This window comes from Branchiostoma floridae, chromosome 10, assembly GCF_000003815.2.
Source record: "Branchiostoma floridae strain S238N-H82 chromosome 10, Bfl_VNyyK, whole genome shotgun sequence".
In the NCBI taxonomy this organism is placed as follows: domain Eukaryota; kingdom Metazoa; phylum Chordata; class Leptocardii; order Amphioxiformes; family Branchiostomatidae; genus Branchiostoma; species Branchiostoma floridae.
This window is the reverse complement of record NC_049988.1, coordinates 23,471,120-23,487,748: the sequence shown is the minus strand read 5'-3', so window position 1 is coordinate 23,487,748 and position 16,629 is coordinate 23,471,120. Positions and strand designations below refer to the sequence as shown.

At 43.0% G+C, this 16,629-nt stretch overlaps 3 protein-coding genes across 3 annotated transcripts; all 3 read right to left on the bottom strand.

The window, feature by feature from the left end:
- Positions 1 to 3,805: 3,805 nt before the first annotated feature.
- LOC118424864 (zinc finger protein 665-like) lies at positions 3,806 to 6,077 on the bottom strand. The gene is made up of 2 exons (XM_035833670.1): positions 6,019 to 6,077; positions 3,806 to 5,217 (listed from the first exon to the last, which is right to left on the bottom strand). Exon 2 carries the CDS (start codon positions 4,547 to 4,549, stop codon positions 3,971 to 3,973), a length of 579 nt encoding a protein of 192 aa, XP_035689563.1. The 5' UTR covers positions 4,550 to 5,217; positions 6,019 to 6,077; the 3' UTR covers positions 3,806 to 3,970.
- Positions 6,078 to 8,359: 2,282 nt separating this feature from the next.
- Positions 8,360 to 9,443, bottom strand: LOC118425120 (perlucin-like protein). The gene is made up of 3 exons (XM_035833938.1): positions 9,321 to 9,443; positions 8,651 to 9,046; positions 8,360 to 8,370 (listed from the first exon to the last, which is right to left on the bottom strand). Exons 1-3 carry the CDS (start codon positions 9,427 to 9,429, stop codon positions 8,360 to 8,362), a joined length of 516 nt encoding a protein of 171 aa, XP_035689831.1. The 5' UTR covers positions 9,430 to 9,443.
- A 1,439-nt stretch (positions 9,444 to 10,882) lies between these two features.
- Positions 10,883 to 16,100, bottom strand: LOC118425119 (zinc finger protein 271-like). The gene is made up of 4 exons (XM_035833937.1): positions 16,015 to 16,100; positions 15,033 to 15,202; positions 14,334 to 14,444; positions 10,883 to 11,031 (listed from the first exon to the last, which is right to left on the bottom strand). The coding sequence occupies exons 1-4, from the start codon at positions 16,098 to 16,100 to the stop codon at positions 10,883 to 10,885; spliced, it is 516 nt and encodes a 171-aa protein (XP_035689830.1).
- Positions 16,101 to 16,629: the final 529 nt, after the last annotated feature.

Below are 16,629 nucleotides of genomic sequence, written 5' to 3'. Positions count from 1 at the left end.
GAAAGATTCCAAGTAAAGCCGTGTTAAGATACATTACAACAACAGAAGTTCCTCTAAATGATACGGACAAAGTGCATCCGGCACATCTTCTACAGATGATTTGGGCGTTATGAAGTATATGATAGTAGTGCGACCTCACAAAACATATTTACATCGCAACTGCTTTACATACATCGCAGCATCATATACATAAATACATCGCAACATGCTATACAGGAATCGCATACTACTGAATACCTTTATATTTTAGGCAAACGTTCGAAAATACACTCGTTAAGAATGAAGTTGTTAAGAATTATAAAACATTTACCAAAGTACTACACTTTGCCTGGTTTTTCACCGGTATGAGTTCTCATATGTTTTACTAAGCCAGACTTGTGAGCTGTCCTGTACCCACACTCACCACACATGTAGGGCTTATCACCGGTGTGTTTGGCTAGATGTCGGTCCAAACTGTATTTTCGTGAAGCAGAATAATCACACTGGTCACACTTGTAGGGTTTGTCACCGGTATGAGTTTTCATGTGTTGGAATAAGTCAGACTTCTGAGCTGTCCTGTATCCACATTCCTCACACATGTAGGGCTTATCACCAGTGTGTTTGGCTATATGTTGCTTCAAGGTGTACATCTGTACAGCAGAATAGTCACACTGGTCACACTTGTAGGGTTTTTCGCCTGTGTGTGTTCTCATATGTCGGGATAAGGTAGATTTCTGAGTTGTCCTGTACCCACACTCACCACACATGTAGGGCTTATCACCAGTGTGTTTGGCTAGATGCTTGTGCAAATTGGAATTCTTTGCTGCAGAATAGTCACACTGGTCACACTTGTAGGGTTTTTCACCTGTGTGCGTGGCTAAATGTTGATTTAAGGTGGACTTATGTGCAGCAGAATAGTCACACTGGTCACACTTGTAGGGTTTTTCACCGGTATGAGTTCTCATATGATCGGATAAATGAGACTTTTGAACTGTCCTGTACCCACATTCCCCACACATGTAGGGCTTGTCACCAGTGTGTTTGGCTAGATGTTGGTTTAAACTACATTTCCATGCAGCAGAATAGTCACATTGGTCACACTTGTAAGTTTTTTCCCCTGTGTGAATTCTCATATGTCGGGATAAGGTAGATTTCCGAGCCGTCTTGTACCCACACTCCCCACACATGTAGGGCTTATCACCAGTATGAGTTTTCATATGTTGGGATAAGGCAGACTTGTAAGCTGTCCTAAATACACACTTCCCACACATGTAGGGTTCCTCACCAGTGTTTGCTTCCGGTTGACTGATTTTGATCACTGTGTGCTGCTCTGTGCCTTTGCTTGTATCCCAGTCACCCAAAACTCCAGAAGGAGACCCATCACAGATGTTCTGGGAAACAGCAGTAGGAGACCCAACACCTGCCTCCGCCATGTCTAACAAAAACAAAATGGAAGGCTTGAAGTTACATGAGGAACGCCCGCCTCACCTTTTTCTACAAAGTAGTCAATAATAACATTAACATAGACACTAGCAACCGGCGCACCCGGGGAAGCCACGATCACAAATACCAACCCGTCTTCGCCCGTTCCGACACATATAAAAACTCATTTTTCGCACGCACCATTCCCGAGTGGAATGCCCTGCCTGGCACGGTTGTAAGTGCTCCCAACGTTGAGTGCTTCCGTGCCAGGCAGGCGGCCTGCCCGCCCTAACCCGAGAGCCTCACCCCCCCCCCCTACTTTGCCCTCGTGGGGTCATCTGGGGGTATATGCATTGGATAAGTTGAAAAGATGAGTGGAATAGTCTTAAACTTTATTACAGTAGATAGATAGCATTTCCAAGCAAATACATGATGTTTTAATATTCACATGGTCTAACCTTACAAAGCACCGCTATGTTTATTTCTACACAAACACTTTCATAATGAACCAACCAGTTCAGCCACTCGATACATAACTTATGTAACTGAACACCACATGGTGTCTGCTACACCTCCGGTTATCATAGTGACAGCCGTCTTTTTGTTTGAACCTTTACTTATTCATTAGAAGCTCAAATCGGCCTGCAGGCTACTTTTCATTGAGGTCATGAGGGAGGTAAGTGTCAGATAAAATATAACAGAGAATACATATTATATCGAATACTAATAAATCCAACATCCTATATCACTACACATATATGGTACAACACATATCTGGTGCAGGTCATTGACTTACTTTACTTGGAAGCAGTAAAAAAAAAAACGAAGCAAAAATGCCCCCCTCCCCCATAACGTTCCCCATGCCTCACTCCATTTTACTCACAGCAGAGAATTCTTTCATTTCGCCCTAATGTACGCGACACCTCTAGTAACCATGGTGACAGTTGTCTGGTGTAGTTTAATACGTTGCCTGTTTGGAGAAGCAAAATAATTCCTTTTTACCGTGAAGGTAAAGATGCCCCCCTCCCCACCCCATTTTCGCAACCCCAAAAAGTCTTACATTTCTGCCTTATGTACCCCACATACCATAGAAATGACCTCTACCCCCTTCAGTTCATAACAATGTTATGCAGTCCTGTTGTATGCATATCTCGTTCTTACCTGCTTCCAGTGTTGATTATTACCTCCGCACAATCCTCCGGCAAGCGTCTGTCTGGAGCAGCAAGGGGTGAAAGGTGACTGGTACTGTGGAGTACTGTGGGGTACTTAGGGTGAAAGGTCATATGATGCCTCCTTACCCTATATTATGTAGTAAATTCCGCCTACACTATTGGAAATGTGCCCTATTTTTATTCTGAGTTTTGCACATTAGATGGTAGCCAGTGCTGGTTTAATCAATGTGATGTACTGAATCCCCTTGACACTTTCTCTTTCTTTCTTTTTTTGCGGTTGAATGTGATTTAAGGTTAAAACCCCTATGTTCTATGGGCATACCTAGAATGATTACTGATCGCATCACCACAGCATATGCACGCTCGTAACTGTGAAGTATTCTCAAATATGGGAACGTGCAGTGTTCTTCATACATGATTGTTTTATTCCGTACAACATTACAATATTGAAAGGTAGTTGCCCATGGGATGCCTGAATTACGCTCCAGTTTACATAAAAGCATTATTCTACAATACTACTACAATTTTTTTCATAATAAAAGTTACCTACTTTACAGGTAGACAACAGCCTCGTACGCAACTTTTGGATTCCCGAATCACGCTCTAGTTACATGAAAACATTATTGCAAAATATTACATTTTTGTTTTCAAAACTGGTCGTAATGAAACTTTGCTACTTATCGTTAGAAATTCCCACTTGTACATTTTTTTCAGTTCTACAATTAATAGTATCTATTACAGTTTGCCGATTATGTTAGTGCACTTACTTCAAAGCCTCTCTTGTAAAGATGATATATCGGGCAATAAAGCGTTGTTGTTAAGCGATGACTTAGATACCCTAACATGGAAATCAACTAACATTTTTGTAACAGAAGACAGGCGGTTGACATCGAAGTGAGTACTGGTGAATTCTGCAATGTTTAGTTACTGAACCATGTAGGGTAAAAACATGGTTGAAAGCGTCTATTTAAAGCGTCTGTTGCAGAGATGGTCTCCGCATCTTACTCAGCATCCAGAGTTCCTCATCAGTGTGATTCATGCAGCACTGGTAAACAATACAGGTGCGCTATCAGGTCAAATAAAGGAGGTTTCGGAAATCACATTCCTTATACATGTAGAATTTTTCACAGGTGGGTTTTACAATGGTTGTTCAAAGTCGATTTCAGTGCTGAGTAGTCAAACTAGTCACAACTGTAGGGTTTGCCACTGGTCTGACTTTTTGAGTGAAACTCAGTGATATAATAGATTTCCAAGCTGTCCTTCACCCACACTTCCCACACATGTAGTGTTTATCAACAGTGTATTTGGCAAAACGATAATCCAAATAGCATTTCTGTTCTTCGGAATAGGCACACTGGTCACATTCATATAGTTTTTTCCGTGTGAGTTCTCATATGTCAGGATAACTGAGACTTCCGAGTTGTTCTGTACCCACACTCCCCACACATGTAGGGTTTTTCACCAGTGTGTCTGGCTAAATGTTGGTTCAAGGTGGACTTATGTGCAGCAGAATAGTCACACTGGTCACACTTGTAGGGTTTTTCTCCTGTATGCGTTCTCATATGGTCGGCTAAATGAGACTTCTTTGTTGTCCTGTACCCACACTCCCCACACATGTGGGGCTTGTCACCAGTGTGTTTGGCTAGATGTAGGTCCAAACTGCATTTTACTGCAGCAGAATAGTCACACTGGTCACACTTGTAGGGTTTGTCACCTGTATGAGTTCTCATGTGTTGGGATAAGGCATATTTCTGAGCTGTCCGGTACCCACACTCCCCACACATGTAGGGCTTATCACCTGTGTGTATGGCTAGATGTCGATCCAAAGTGGATTTTACTGCAGCAGAATAGTCACAGTGGTCACACTTGTAGGGTTTGTCACCTGTATGAGTTCTCATGTGTTGGGATAATGCATATTTCTGAGCAGTCCTGTACCCACACTCTCCACACTTGTAGGGCTTGTTACCTGTGTGCATGGCTAGATGTCGGATTAAGATGGACTTATGTGCTGCAGAATAGTCACACTGATCACACTTGAATGGTTTACCCCTCTGTGTGTTCTCATGTGTTGGGATAAGTTACACTTCTGAGGTGTCCTGTATCCACACTCCCAACATATGTAGGGTTTTTCACCGGTATGTTTGATTAGATGTAGGTCCAAACTGTATTTTTGTGCAGTAGAATAGTCACACTGATCACACTTGAACGGTTTTTCCCCTGTGTGTCTTCTCACGTGTTGGGATAAGGCAGATTTCCATGATGTCCTGTACCCACACTCCCCACACATGTAGGGCTTATCACCAGTGTGCATGGCTAGATGTTGGTTCAAGTTGGACTTCTGGGTAGTAGAATAATCACATTGGTCACACTTGAATGGTTTTTCACCGGTGTGAGTTCTCATATGTTGGGATAAGTGAGACTCCCATGCTGCCCTGTACCCACACTCCCCACACATGTACAGTTTCTCACTGGTGTTTGCTTTCGGTTGACTGATCAAACTGGTTTTGCTTGCTGTTGGTTGGTCTTTGGTTGTACTTGTATCCTGGTCACCTAAAACTCCAGTAGGAGACCAATTACAGACGTTCTGTGGAACAGCCGTAAGAGACCCATCACCTGCCTCTGCCATTTTGAACCAAGGTCGAACCTATTAATATATGAAATAGAAAATAATGCAATAGAAAATCATTAGAAAAAAAAGAAATAGACCAAACTAGATGATTGCAAGCAAATATATAAGGTGTTTCCATGGTCTGGCCTATCAAGCTATTTACGGTTAGGGTTTTTTTCTGATTGTTATGTTTTGCAGCTACAAAATATATATTGTTCCATTATAATTTTTTTCAATATACTAGATTTTACTTAAATTACTAGTCATATTCACCATAAGGTGAGATGAGGTGGTAAGAATGATACGATATGAAGTGATTTCTTTTTTCGTCACAGCAGTTACAGCTCGGTCATTTTAGCTCCAAGACTTCTGTGATTGCCTACAGCTCATAGCAAATCACCCGCCATGAAAGCGCCTTCCGTAATACAGTAGACTCTTCCAATGACCTAAATGACCCTTATGGCATCTTGAGTAGTAATGTATTGTCGGTCACCTATCGGGTAGACTACTCAGAAACAAGATCCGTTTCGTCTTAGACAAAAAGAATCATAATCTAGCGCCCCAACTCTGTCCTGATACTTGCTACTGAACACCACCACAGGCTGTCTGCTACACCTCCAGTAACCATGGTGATAGCTGTCTGGTCAGTTCATTATTTGTTGGAAGAAATAAAACAATATGTTTTCCTTTGTTTCCGTGAAGGTAAAGTACCCCCTTCCCCACTATTTTCGTCACCCGGAAAAGTCTGACATTTCTGCCTAACATGCCATAGAAATTACCTCTACCCCCTATAGATTATAATAATGCAGTCATGTTGTAGGTATATCTCGTTCTTACCTTCTTCCAGTGACGATTATTACCTCCGCACAATCCTCCTGCAAGCGTTTGTCTGGAGCGGCAAGGGGTGAAAGGTCAATTCAATGCCTGCTTATACACCTTCAGAGTGTGGCGTGTTCCGCCTACACTTCAGAGTAGCTGGCCTTTTAATGCCGCTTTTCTTCGTCTTCGTTACCCTCGAAAAACCCCACTGGGGTGTCGCTGATTTTTCTGTTGTTTTTTTTTTTTCTTCCTTCCTTCTTATGCTGTGTTCAAATGGCTCGAAAATAATGAGTTGTTAATGAAATCATATTTAGGACATTGCAGGCCTTGTATTGTTCAGTGATGCTCTATATGTGTCCGGATCCCGTTTTCAATGTTTCTCTTTAGATGAAAACACTGAGCTTGCTAATTCTGTACGAGGGCCGCATTTAGTCTGTCTTTTTAGTGAAATGAATTACTCTACTCGATTTCAATCGAATCCAATCCAAATACCCCCAGATGACCCCGCGAGGGGCAACATACGGTTAGGGGGGGGGGGGGCTGAGGCTCCCGGGTTAGGCACGGAAGCACTCAACGTTGGGAGCACTTACAACCGTGCCAGGCAGAGCGTTCCACTCAGAAATGGTGCGTGCGAAAAAAGAGTTTTTGTATGTGTCAGAACGGGCAAAGATAGGTTGGAAAGTTTGTGATTGTGGCTTCCCCGGGTGCGCCCTTGGGCTGGTTTAAGTATGTTACTAGTGTCTATGTTAATGTTATTATTGACTAGTTTGTAGAAGAAGGTGAGGCGGGCGTTCCTCCTCTTTTCGGAGAGAGGGCGCCACTGCAGGTCTGTGAGCATTTGTGTCACGCTGCTAGTCTGCCGGTAGTCATTAAGGGTCGCTCTGGCAGCCCTGCGCTGGACGGCCTCCACCGCCTGTATCCCTTTGTTGGTGTACGGGTCCCAGATGATGGCACTATATTCCAAGTGAGGCCGTACCAGCGCTTTGTAACAAGTGGCCTTGGCCCTAGATGGACAGTGGGTCAAGTTGCGCCGAATGACTCCTAGGACCTTACCAGCTTTGCTAGTGGCATGGTTGATATGGATGTCCCACCGCAGATCGTCGGACAGTTGTAATCCAAGTTAGGGGTGGGACTTAACACCGGTGAGGGCTTCTCCACAGAGGGAGTACCGGGGTGCTTCTTACGGGTGATGTGGAGGATGTGGCATTTAGAGGGGTTGAACGACATAAGCCAATGATTTTGCCATTCTGTTAACGCATCGAGGTCAGACTGCAGACCTTGAGCGTCAGAAGGCTTGCTGATGGTTCGATAAATCAAGCAATCGTCAGCAAATAGTCGAACCCGCTAATATTATTAGTATGAGTGCAGCAAAGTTATCAAAAAGAGCCATGGTCCACCCTGTTGTGAGTGAAGGGGACACATTAATCTACTTCAACGGCAGAACCAGGGCTAATACTGTGTTTCAATATTGTAAACCAACCAGATAAGAGTCAATAGAGTGAAATTTGTACTTTTATTCAACTTCCATAATTTTGCTTAACCGTGTGATTATTACATGGCAGTTACGGAAACTACATTTCATGTCACACACTGTGCGATAAAAAAACAAGTTTCTGGGGCGAAAACTACAGTACATTTACACGAGAATTCCAACGTAAACTTATGCTTATGTGCCGCCCGTAAGCTTGATATAGATGGCCCGGATATGATGACACTTTGCGTCTTTTCCTTCTTTACTACAACAATAGAAATTCAGGCTTACGACAAAACAATGAAGCTATCTCCACTGATCCTTTTAAATCCCATCCATGTCGCTACCCTGCCGTTGACACAAACGTCGTGGGAAATGCCTCAGAAGTAGCTCAAAAACAGGAGCTTTATTACATACTAGAACATTCTTTACTCAAAGAAATTAAACATCAGACTACACATTAGCTCTATATGAACTGAGTAGACATTATCATTGTACATGGCAGTACAGTTTCATCAAATCTCATTCTTATTATTCATTATTTGTTACTACTCCACAAACATGTAAAACATTTGTACAACAATGTGCTATTTTGGGAGCCTATAAGTCTTGTTTTTTATTGCTTATTTGTTTCGCACTTTGAAAAAAGTAATAAATGCATGACAATTAATTATAAAAAAAAACATAACAGTGCAAGGGAGGTCAAAAGCTTCTGCTTATAAGAAGGCCTCCCTTTACTGACTTTTTACAATTTTTTATAAATTAAACAAAATAAATAAGTAAGGATAACAAATAACGTAACCAATGGAATGAAAACATATCAAACTAAATGATTAACCATAAGTCAAAGTTTAACGTCTCACTGCGGATAGTCAGAAAGCCTGTCGCCTATGGACGTCCTGGAAAAATAAACAGCAGGAATGAGATATGAAACGATGTGTTTATTGTAACAAGAGAAATATGATGCTGTGCCTGATCCGACTTGAGCTGTGGCATGTTTACTAGATAAGCGGTGTTAGCAGACAGTACAAAATTATCAGAGACGAGATGCAGAATGATGTGTTTATAGCCATATAATGATTTGTTTGTGACAAGAGCAATAATTATCTAAAATGTCTAGTGCATTACTCAGGGAGTGCCATGTTTACTAGAGGGGTGGGGGGGGGGTACAATAAGTACCTGGAACAGTCTGGCATGTGAAGCAAAACTGACAGTTGCATTCAGCGTCGTTCCACTTGTCTGATTTAATTGGGTAGTAGTGAACACAATCTTCGCTATCCCAATGGTTGTTTGGTTCTCCCGGTCCCCAGGAATTGTACGTCCCAAGTGCAGAACCATCCTCCCACTCATAGCTTCCCTCTTCCCGCAGATCGTGCAGGCCAAACCAGACGTTCCCCTGGTCGCTCACGGACGTGTATAAGGAGACCAGGAAGCCGTTGGTCTCAGCGTCTCGGGGCATGGCGAGGGTGCCGCCATCTTCACGACAGGCCGCGGCCGCTCCGCTGAAGGTCTTGCGTGTGTTGAAGGCCTTGTAGCATATTTCACTGAATACTGCGTAACCTTTAGGACAGGAGACTACAAAAAGGGTTTGATATCACGCTAATGAATGTACATTGGATAGTACCTACACACAATCTTATATTTGATAACTGATTATCAACTTAATTAATCACTGTTTTAAATCTAATGATGTTGCTTAACATAAGAGTAAACATAAACAAATTAAAGCCAACATACCCAAAGCCTTAACCATGATAGTCAGTGCCGCAAATTTTCCTATTTGTATACCAATGAGATTAGTCATTACACCATCAAAAAAATTACATATAAGAATGGAAACCCAAGTTACCTGGCACCTTACTCATCTCGTAAAGACGCTGCTCCAAGCCGGCGGTTCGGCTCCGCTCCTTGTCAAGGTCACGCTTCAAGGTGTCAACAGTGGTGGACAGTTGGCGCATGTCGACTTGCTCGCGCTTCAAGGCGTCAACAGTGGTGGCAAGTTGGCGCATGTCGTCTAGGTCGCGCTTCAAGGCGTCAACAGTGGCGGGCAGTTGGCGTATGTCGTCTTGGTCGCTCTTCAAGGCGTTAACAGTGGTGGACAGTTGGTGCATGTCGTCTTGGTCGCGCTTCAAGGCGTCAACTGTGGCGGACATGACGTCTTGGTCGCGCTTCAAGGCGTCAACAGTGGTGGGCAGTTGGCGTATGTCGTCTTGGTCGCTCTTCAAGGCTTTAACAGTGGTGGACAGTTGGTGCATGTCGTCTTGGTCGCGCTTCAAGGCGTCAACTTTGGCGGACATGTCGTCTTGGTCGCGCTTCAAGGCGTCAACAGTGGTGGGCAGTTGGTGCATGTCGTCTTGGTCGCGCTTTAAGGCGTCAACAGTGGCGGACATGTCGTCTTGGTCGCGCTTCAAAGTGTCAACAGTGGTGGACAGTTGGCGTTCCCAGGCGTCAACGGCGGTGGCCAGTTCGGATATTTCCTAAAAACGATTGTCAGAGTACCAAACATGAGAAAATGTTAAGGAAAAACAAAAGCACATTCTGCCAGGTCAAGTCTTGTTAGCCTCTCGAGTAAAACGACGAGAGAAACTGTGTTCATCTACACACTCGTTCTTAGTAAAATGTAAAAAAATGGCAATTTTTTTGTTCGAAAAATAAATTGGCTTATTGTTCAGTAAAACCTAACTGATTTGTTTAGGAAAATCAATCTTTTGACTATAGCAAAAAAAGGCAACATGCTATTTTCTTACCCATTGGTTATGTATTACAGGGCAGGTAACAAACGTTACCGGTAACGTTTGCTACAACAGCAAACTTTACCCTTTTTCTTCCAAGTGATTCACATTATTGGATACACCATATAGATATAAGTGGACGTCCCTAGGGACTTTTAAAAAGTGGGCAGCATTTTTACACCAGGTCAGATAGAAAGCTCAGAAAGCATTGAACAATGGTAACGTTTGTTACAGTCATTTCTGTACAACGTTTTGTTAAGTACAATGGAATACAAATGGCAGTCGACTTGTTTCTTTAGAAAGCTAGTAATGCGTCACAAAAAAGGCAATTTCTAGTCATATACGTGGATAATATAACCGTGGCAACCACCATACACGTGTTGGTAACGTTTGTTACAGAATTTGGCGACAGGCATAAACCACCTCACACAGCCTCCAAGATCAAGATCAGTGACGGGAGCGATCTGACGTTATCGGTCAGAGGGCCTGCTTAGCTGGTTTCACCTGCCGAACAATTATTCTGGAAACTGACTTCTCAGGCGACAGCCGTTTTTAAGAGGGAGGGGGGGGGGGGTTATCCCACCAGTGGCTATAATAATCTTCCAAACCAGTGATTTTTTTCTGTGATTTGTCGTAAAGTCAGGTGACAGCATTTTTTCCAGTTCATTGAGAACGAGCCCTACAGGGTTACCTCTTTATTGATGAAAGTCAGAGGTGCGAGTCCCACAGCGATGAGTACGGCAATGCCGGCGGCGATGCAGCAGCAGTGGGACCGGACGAAGCTACAGAAAGCACGGCGACCGCTTGCTTCACGCGAGTACGTGCGGTCTGTGAAGATTATCAAGAGGTCCACGTTCAGATATCGACTCAACAGATCCATAAACACAGGAATAAAAATAAGTTAAATGAGATTTCAACAAAATGACATCAGGTCAGGATTGAAGCACGTTGTTCTTGGACATTTTTAAAAGGGGTTGTAGCCCCGGCCGGGCTCAGAAGCTACAGATTTGTCCCGATAGTTGCTTAGATTCAACCCGGACAGCCCAAAATATCCCGGGTGACGCAATGCGTCCCCCCACCGGGCCAGGCAGGGATCACGCCCGAAAGTGCCAAAAACAGCCCCTGAACCGGCAGGGCCCATTTTCCCCAACTGGGACCTTTTGGAAGTTGCCACACGAGACGTACATCTAAATAGGGATGTGTTCCGTATTTACATTTTTTGAATACGATAAAAATTGCGACCCACAAGGTCAATTTTTTTTGTTCGATACCAGGCTGTACAGTGAAATGAAAGTTTACCAAGACGAAAATAATACACGTAAGCTATACGCACTCGTGTGAACGCTTACCTTTATATGCAAAATCGCGCTATCTTAATTTTTATCTAGATTTTTTAGATATAAGAGACATGGTATGAACAGTACGAATGTTAACATAAAACTTTCTTCTTGAAAACTTTCTGCTTGTTTAAAAAAAAATGTATTCATACTAAAAAATAAAGAAAAGGGTAAGTAACAAACATGTCGGCTACCTGCAGACGTGTACGTTGCGTGGCCTTCGTACGTGTGTGAAGGCGTTCCTTGCTCTTCTTGCGAATTGCCAGCCCCGTTGCCATGGCGGACACGCCCGCGGGAACCACCCTGATGGACAGAAGGGGGGTGGGGTGGCGGCCCGCTGGTTTCCACCTCCCCCTGGGGTAACTCCTGCTGCCGCCCCACCCCATGAAAAGACGGCGGCAGATCTTCATCCTTGATTGTGTAGTACACTCTCTCTGCTTCTGCGTACGTGTTTGAAGAAGCTCCTTGGTCTTGTTGCGGCGGGTCAGAGGTGGCTTTTGGCAGACGGACAGGAGAGGGTTGGGGCGGCAGCCCGCTGGTTTGGCCGCTATCAGGGCCCAAGAAAGGCGACCTGGTTGTCTCTGCTTGCTCGGGCATTTGGACCGTCCTGCACAGACAACCGTCGCGCAATGTATATCTGTGAAAAATGTATCAACGTAGCAAATAATACCTTGATTAGTCTGTCGACGTAAGACCACATTTGCATTCATTTGTAGGGATGACGTGGCATCAGGTGGTGCGAATGGCATTTTGTTTTTCTGCAAGTGGCAGACTAATTTTCTGGGAAAAGATATTAATCTGAGCTGAGAGGTAGAAGATCAAACAAATCTATTCAAACGTACGTAAGGACTATCGATGTAATCGTTGAATGCTCGTGCTAAGCCCCTCCCCTCTTCTTTGGGAGCTAACACAATAAAATATTATCTCTCAGCCCCTTTCTTGTGCATAAATGTTCTATTTAACACACACACACACACACACACACACACACACAAAACCCGTCTGGACATTGTTATACAAATCAAAACATTATGGGACCTTTAAGTCTGACACATTACCTAGAAGACTCAAATCTGATTCGAGCGTCTGTCGGCATAACCGCCCTTCTCAGCAAACTGAACACAAAAAAATTTTACAAAACCTTAAAAAAAATGTCCCGAAATCACATTGCTCAAACAAGTATTGTTGTTTATCGGTGTTTAACGGGCCAGCACAACATTGTCCACACAAGACACAATAGAATCAGTGTGCTTTTATTAAATTCCCTAATTTTTACACAATAGTTGTATTATTTTATAGAACTTCAATAGGAAAAGGAACATAAGTAACCATAGAACACATCATCACAGCATATACAAGGGTGCTTAAGAAAGTAATGCAATCGATTTTATAACAGCATCATTTTTTCATCAAATGAGTGGAAATTTGGCACATAGGTAAAGGCATATATCCTCTTGATATTGACATATTTCAATTAGTTGTTTTTTTCAGATTTTGTTAAGCGACTGGGTTGATTTCAAGTTGACTACACCCTTGGAAGCTTGTTAGAAGATATAGCCATACACATGCTCTTAACTGTGTGATGACTTATTCTCATGTATTGGAATAGAACACGTAGTGTTCTTCCTTCAATTACATTTACTTTAGCTCAGGGTTCTCCCCAGAGAGTGGAATAAGGGAGGCCCTCCACTATACTCTCAGCCAGCTCCACTATACTATTTTTCAAATTTAGTGTGTTTCTTCCCTTTTTTTTGTTAGTTTTGCCAAGATTAATGACAATTCACAGATTTTTGTACCAAGTGGCATCACTTTTCCAGTCAGCATTGTCTGCAAAAACTTGTGAATGAGCAATGATCAAAACAATAGTAGTTTTGCCACTTCACAACAAAGGAATAACAACAGTATATTATACTTGTAGTATTTGACACCCTCTGTCATTGCAAAATGAACCCATTTTCAGGAAAGTGCAGCGCGTTGGTGCGGGTTATTTTTGCCAGCCCCTCCACTATACTAAAAAAAAATCTGGGGAGAACCCTGTTAGCTACTAGTACATGACTTTTGTTCTTCTTCTTCCAGCCCCTACGCCTTCAAAGATTTCAATCAGTGTTTACTACAGCTAGATGATATACAACACTGGTACGATGTCTGTTACGATATAAGTCTGGATAAAGAAGTTGTCTCAGATGTCCTGATCATATTTCTCAAACATACACTGTTGTGTTTCTTAATGGTTTTCGAATGCAGATATCCTTGCTAAAGAATAGTCGCACTTCTCCTCTACCCACACTCCCCACACATGTAGCGTTTTTCATTAGTGTCTGTGTTGTCTTATATGTCGGTCCAAATAGCCTTTCTTTGTTGCAGAATAGTCACACTGGTCACACTTGTAGCGTTTTTGCCCTGTGTGTGTTCTCATGTGTCGCGACAAGTCAGACTTCCGAGCTGTCCTGTACCCACAATCCACACACATGTAGGGCTTATCACCAGTGTGGTTGGCTATATGATAATCCAAATTACCTTTCTTTGCAGTAGAATAGTCACACTGGTCACACTTGTAGGGTTTTTCACCTGTATGAGTTCTCATATGTTGGGATAAGTCAGACTTGTAAGCTGTCCTGTACCCACACTCCCCACACATGTAGGGCTTATCGCCAGTGTGACTGGCTATATGTTGGCACAATGTAGACTTACGTGCAGCAGAATAGTCACACTGGTCACATTTGTAGGGTTTTTCACCGGTATGTGTTCTCATATGTTTCACTAAGTCAGGATTTCGAGTTGTCATGTACCCACAATCCCCACACATGTAGGGTTTCTCACCAGTATGCATAGCTAGATGTTGATTCAAGGTGGACATCTGTGCAGCAGAAAAGTAACGCTGGTTACACTTGTAGGGTTTTTCACCTGTATGAGTTCTCATATGTTTGGATAAATCAGACTTCTGAGCTGCCCTATACCCACATTCCCCACACATGTACAGTTTGTTACCACTGTGTTTGGCTAGATGTCGGTCCAAAGTGGATTTTCGTGCAGTAGAATAGTCACACTGGTCACACTTGTAGGGTTTTTCACCTGTATGAGTTCTCATATGTTTGGATAAATCAGACTTCTGAGCTGCCCTGTACTCACATCCCCCACACATGTACGGTTTGTTACCACTGTGTTTGGCTAGATGTCGGTCCAAAGTGGATTTTCGTGCAGTAGAATAGTCACACTGGTCACACTTGTAGGGTTTCTCACCTGTATGGGTTTTCATATGTCGGGATAGGGTAGACTTTTGAGCTGTCCTGTACCCACACTCCCCACACATGTAAGGCTTATCACCAGTGTGTTTGGCTAGATGTTGATCCAAGTTGCATTTCTTTGCTGTAGAATAGTCACACTGGTCACACCTGTACGGTTTGTCACCAGTGTGAGTTCTCATATGCTGGAATAAATTTGAGTTGTAAGCTGTCCTGTACCCACACTCCCCGAACATGTAGGGTTTCTCACCAGTGTTCGCTTCCGGTTGACTGACTAAACCAGTTTTGCTCGCTGTGGGGTGGTCTTTGACCTTGGTCGCATCCTTGTTGCATAAAACTCCAGGTGGATACCGATGCCCATCTCTGAAGTTCTGTGGAACAGCAGTGGGAGACCCATTACCCGCCTCTTCCATGTCGCACCTAATGGAATAAAAAAATATTAGAAAGGAAGAAACAGACCAATTAAAAACAGATAATTGCAAAGAAGCAAAGCGTGTTTACCTTCACATGGTCTAGCCTAACAAGCTATTTACGGTTAGGTGTTGTTTTATTTTCTCTTCTTTGTTATGTTTCTGCCATAACAAATGTACATGTTTCTTTCATACTAGTCACATTCACTATACAGTGACGGGAAGTTATGAAGATGATCGAATAACAATTTATTCACAAGAATTCTTAGTTATTTTTTTCTAGCCTCACAAACCCTACAGCGCGGTCATTTTAGCTCCAAGCCTTTTGTGATTGCCCACAGCTCATACCATAAAGCCTGTCATAGAAGCGCCACCCATTCTACAATAGACTCTCCCAATGACCTAAACGACCCCAGCGGCATCTTGAGTAGATTTAGTAGATTTATCCAACCTCAGGACGATTTATCGGGGGCCTGTCCGGTAGACTCATCATCATCAGTCGGCTGCTGTGCAGTGACTGTAGACTAGCCCTTTTTAAACACGATCTGTTTAGTCTTAGACTAAACATTCATAATCTAGCCCATCGAGCTTGTTTGTTTGGTGGAGAAGACAAATGAGAAGAAACGGAGCAAAAACAATATCGTGAAGGTAAAGATGCCCCCCTCCCCACCTCCGATCGAGTTTTTCGTCTTACCAAGGAGCTTTTATCAGTCCTTGGTCTTACATTTTTCTTGTGCCTCATGTAGCCCACATACCAGAGAAATAACCTCTACCCCCTATAGCTTATAATAATGCAGTAATGTGTGTATATTTCGTTCTTACCTGCTTCCAGTGTTGAATATTACCTGCGTGCGCACAATCCTCCTGCAAAGATTTTGCACATGGGGGCGACCCTCACGAGTAGCCATCTTATATAGTAAGACGTGACCGTGTTAGAAAACCTCGTGAGGATCTCTTGCTGAGTATCTGGAGTTAAACTCTTCTTCCGTACAAGATTGAAATCTTGAAGATCACTTGTGGATTAAAGCTCTTCGTGAGAACGCAAGTTCTGGTGCCGAAACTTGAAATCATTTCAGGGTTTGAGGATCTGTGAGGATCTGTTACTAAGCCCGTACTACTGCGGCTCTCAATTGGGTTTTCGCGTCATCTGATATATACCGCAATAGAGGCCCAGAATTTCACTTCCGGGTCGTTTTTCTCTTCGCGGTTTGACGGAACAGATTTCAAAAGATGTTACAGACATAACTGTTAACGCTTTACGACATAACGATTTTGGTATTTTTTGAGATATAACTTTGCACATGTCTCTGTATAAACCGGCTTTACTCTGAACTGGGGATACCACATCACGTATACTAAGTATAACGTTACCTAGACATCATCAAGGTATCATCAAGGTAAGTTACAATATTGTTACAGTCAAGGCGTCATAGAGAT